Source organism: Ailuropoda melanoleuca, chromosome 7 (assembly GCF_002007445.2).
Source record: "Ailuropoda melanoleuca isolate Jingjing chromosome 7, ASM200744v2, whole genome shotgun sequence".
NCBI classification, from domain to species: Eukaryota; Metazoa; Chordata; class Mammalia; order Carnivora; family Ursidae; genus Ailuropoda; species Ailuropoda melanoleuca.
The window spans coordinates 60,733,265-60,736,024 of NC_048224.1; the positions used below are offsets into that span (position 1 = coordinate 60,733,265).

Here is a 2,760-nt window from a genome sequence, read left to right on the forward strand (position 1 = left end):
GCCCACCCCCGCCTCCTCTTTCATGCTGGACCAGTTCCTAAAGCCCTTCCAGAGGGGGACATGTCTCTCTCTATCCCCTTGTATGCTGCCTGCCTGGGTCTCATACCACAGACCCCACACGGGAAGTGGCTGCATGTGCTGAGTAGGACCCTGCCAGTCTGAATCCTGTGTGATGGATCCCAGCATCTGGGGTGTGTGCCTGGAGCCATTTTTAGGAGGTCTGGATCTTGTGGAGACCATCCTTTATCCAAGTGTGTGGTACAGAGGAGCCCGGCATGTTTAAACACCTGGCCAGACAAGACAGAGATGACATCAACAGCAGCAGCCTCGGGAGCCCGGCCTGTGGCCCCGTGCGTTCTTGTCAACGCGCACAAACACAGACACGCCCGGCGTGGCTCTTTGTACCTGAAACAGCAAACGGACCCTAGAAATACACTCACACACTCTCTGTCCTCTCCCAGATGCTGTCAACCCTGACAGGGACCAAATCTGGAAAACATTCTTGCTGTTGGTTTTGGTTTTTAATCGCAACACCCTTCCTTCTTTTGTCAATTCCGTATACTTGATCTAGAAAAAAGAGAAAAACAGAAAAATGGGGAAGGAAATAGTAATATAACTTTTAAAAACCCAACCTGTAGGAAGCTCTCAGCTCTTTGTGTGTGTGTGTGTGTGTGTGTGTGTGTGTGTGTGTGTGTGTGTGGCTTGTGCGAGGAGAGGCTCTTGCGTCCATCCTGGGTGGTCCCCCAGCTCCCCTGGCCTCTGCTGCTCTCGACCAAGTGCCTGACTTCGGAGCCCTCTCGTGCCAGGCTCCTGGGGGCGGTGACGTGAAGCCTTTGTGAAGTGTGGGTGAATCCTTGGAACTGTTTCCAGTTCCAAATGTCAACCAAGTAGAAAGCTGGTGTCAGTGGGGAACACTCATCTAACGTCCAGGGAGACGGTTGTAGTTGGAAACGAAGTGACCATTTCCCCATTTTCCTCCCACCGGTGGAAGGGTTTCCCGGGAAGCCACAGAGCGGCGTAGAGCGAGTCCTTGTATGGCCTGTTTTCAGTCTTTTCTACAGCTGAATCTCAGGGACGGGATGCCTGCCAAAGGGGGCATGGTATCTGTTGTCGTGAAGGTTTCTTTTCAGATACGGCCAGAGAGAGGGAGAGGTGGTGGGAAGAGGGAGAGGTGGGGGCAGTGGAGATGGAGCCATTGGGGCAGGAGGGAGGAGGGCCTGTGTCTGAGCAGATGCGGTGACTTGGGATGCCCTGACTGAAATGAGGCCAAAGCGCGGAGGAAGCGATGGGGCAAGGAGAAGCTTGGCTACTGCGGCTCGGGTGGGAGCATCTGAAGCCCAGCACTGTTTGTGGCATAAGACATGGGAAAGCAGGAAGCGAAAGAGAGATCCAACCTCGTGGCCACTCTCAAAAGGGAAACACCATAGTTAGGAGGCTGTGCATAAAATGCTGGGAGACCCTTTGTTTCATGAACCAAAGGGACATTTAGATGATTAGATTTTGGTGCATCCTCCATGTTTGGAAATGTCAGATGATCTCTTTGTTGGATCATTTGAGTGTTCCCATTGGCTGTTACCCCATGACTCACCTTAAAGAATCTTGGCCTGTGATGTGTGTGTGCATTTCTCTGTGTGGAGGTGTGTCCCAGTGAGTGGATGTCGTTAACCCATAGGGCTAAGCAACAAAAGACACACATTCAATAGAAATAAATCACATAAGACCGCCACCTGTTCTAGGGTTTCAGCATGATTGTGACCAAACCATTTTGTAGAATTTCCTTACTGGAAGGCACAACACTCTGAAACTTTAAGATTACAGAGTATTTTACTGCAATAGGAAATAATAACTGGAATGGTATCTCAGACTGTGCGTGAGATTGCTGGGCTCCTGTTGCAAAGCAGAAGGATGTGTATTTTGATACTGATGTTTCATCTGTGGCCCATGTTATTTTGAATGTATCCATTCTGTGCAGAACCACAGCTGCTTCCCAGGCCATGTTGGGTGGAGAATCACTGTTCTAGCCCCACAGAGCCTCACCAGTGTGTCTGGATTCTTCCAGACCCTGGAATTGGTGAAAACTACAGGGAGTGGGGGAGGAGATACTGTCTGTGTCTTGTTTTCCTGACTTTGGGTTTTGTTTCTGTATTGTCTCTTCTCAGCTATCATATGTTTCCACTGAGATCTCATAGTGAGTTGCCAAATTTGAAATGCATTAACCAGTTGTCTGCATCTGGACCAGTCAAGCAGTGGCTGTAGTTTGAATAAGTTATGTGTGCATGTAAAATATATACATATATACATATATGCAAGTATGTGCATGAAAATGTATATCTTCGTACTTTTTGATACAATGTACTCATTTGTTAATTTTTAATTATATTTGATATAAATCAAAGGTTTGTTGCAAAACTTTATATTTAAGAACAGTGTTAAAAAAAAAAAACCCAAAAAGAAGTCCCAACCATGCAACACAACTGGGACCTGCTTTAAAACAATCCTGTGATTGACGAGTTTGCTGCCTGAGTAATATTGATCACCCAGACTTTGGATTCTGCTATTGTTTCTACAATGACATTTTGTATGAATCAAAGTCCTTGGATTAAAATAAAACTTAGCAAAAAATCAAAACAAACCCCACCACGCTGCTGGGTGATGTATGCAAGGGGTGTGGGAGTCAGCAATCTGTGCGTCCTCAGGAGGCAGGGCCACCTCCGTGGGCACGTGGGCAGGAGTGCACAGCTGAGGAGCTCTCTGGAGAAA

The 2,760-nt window shown here is 47.7% G+C and overlaps 1 protein-coding gene across 1 annotated transcript in view; it reads left to right on the forward strand.

Moving 5' to 3' along the window:
- Positions 1-275: 275 nt before the first annotated feature.
- The window catches only part of LOC117802933 (sodium- and chloride-dependent GABA transporter 1-like), a 22,735-nt gene continuing 20,250 nt past the window's right edge, over positions 276-2,760 (forward strand). Inside the window, exon 1 of the mRNA XM_034663769.1 lies at positions 276-350. Coding sequence (XP_034519660.1) covers positions 276-350 — 75 coding nt within the window. The remainder of the gene's footprint in view (positions 351-2,760) is intronic.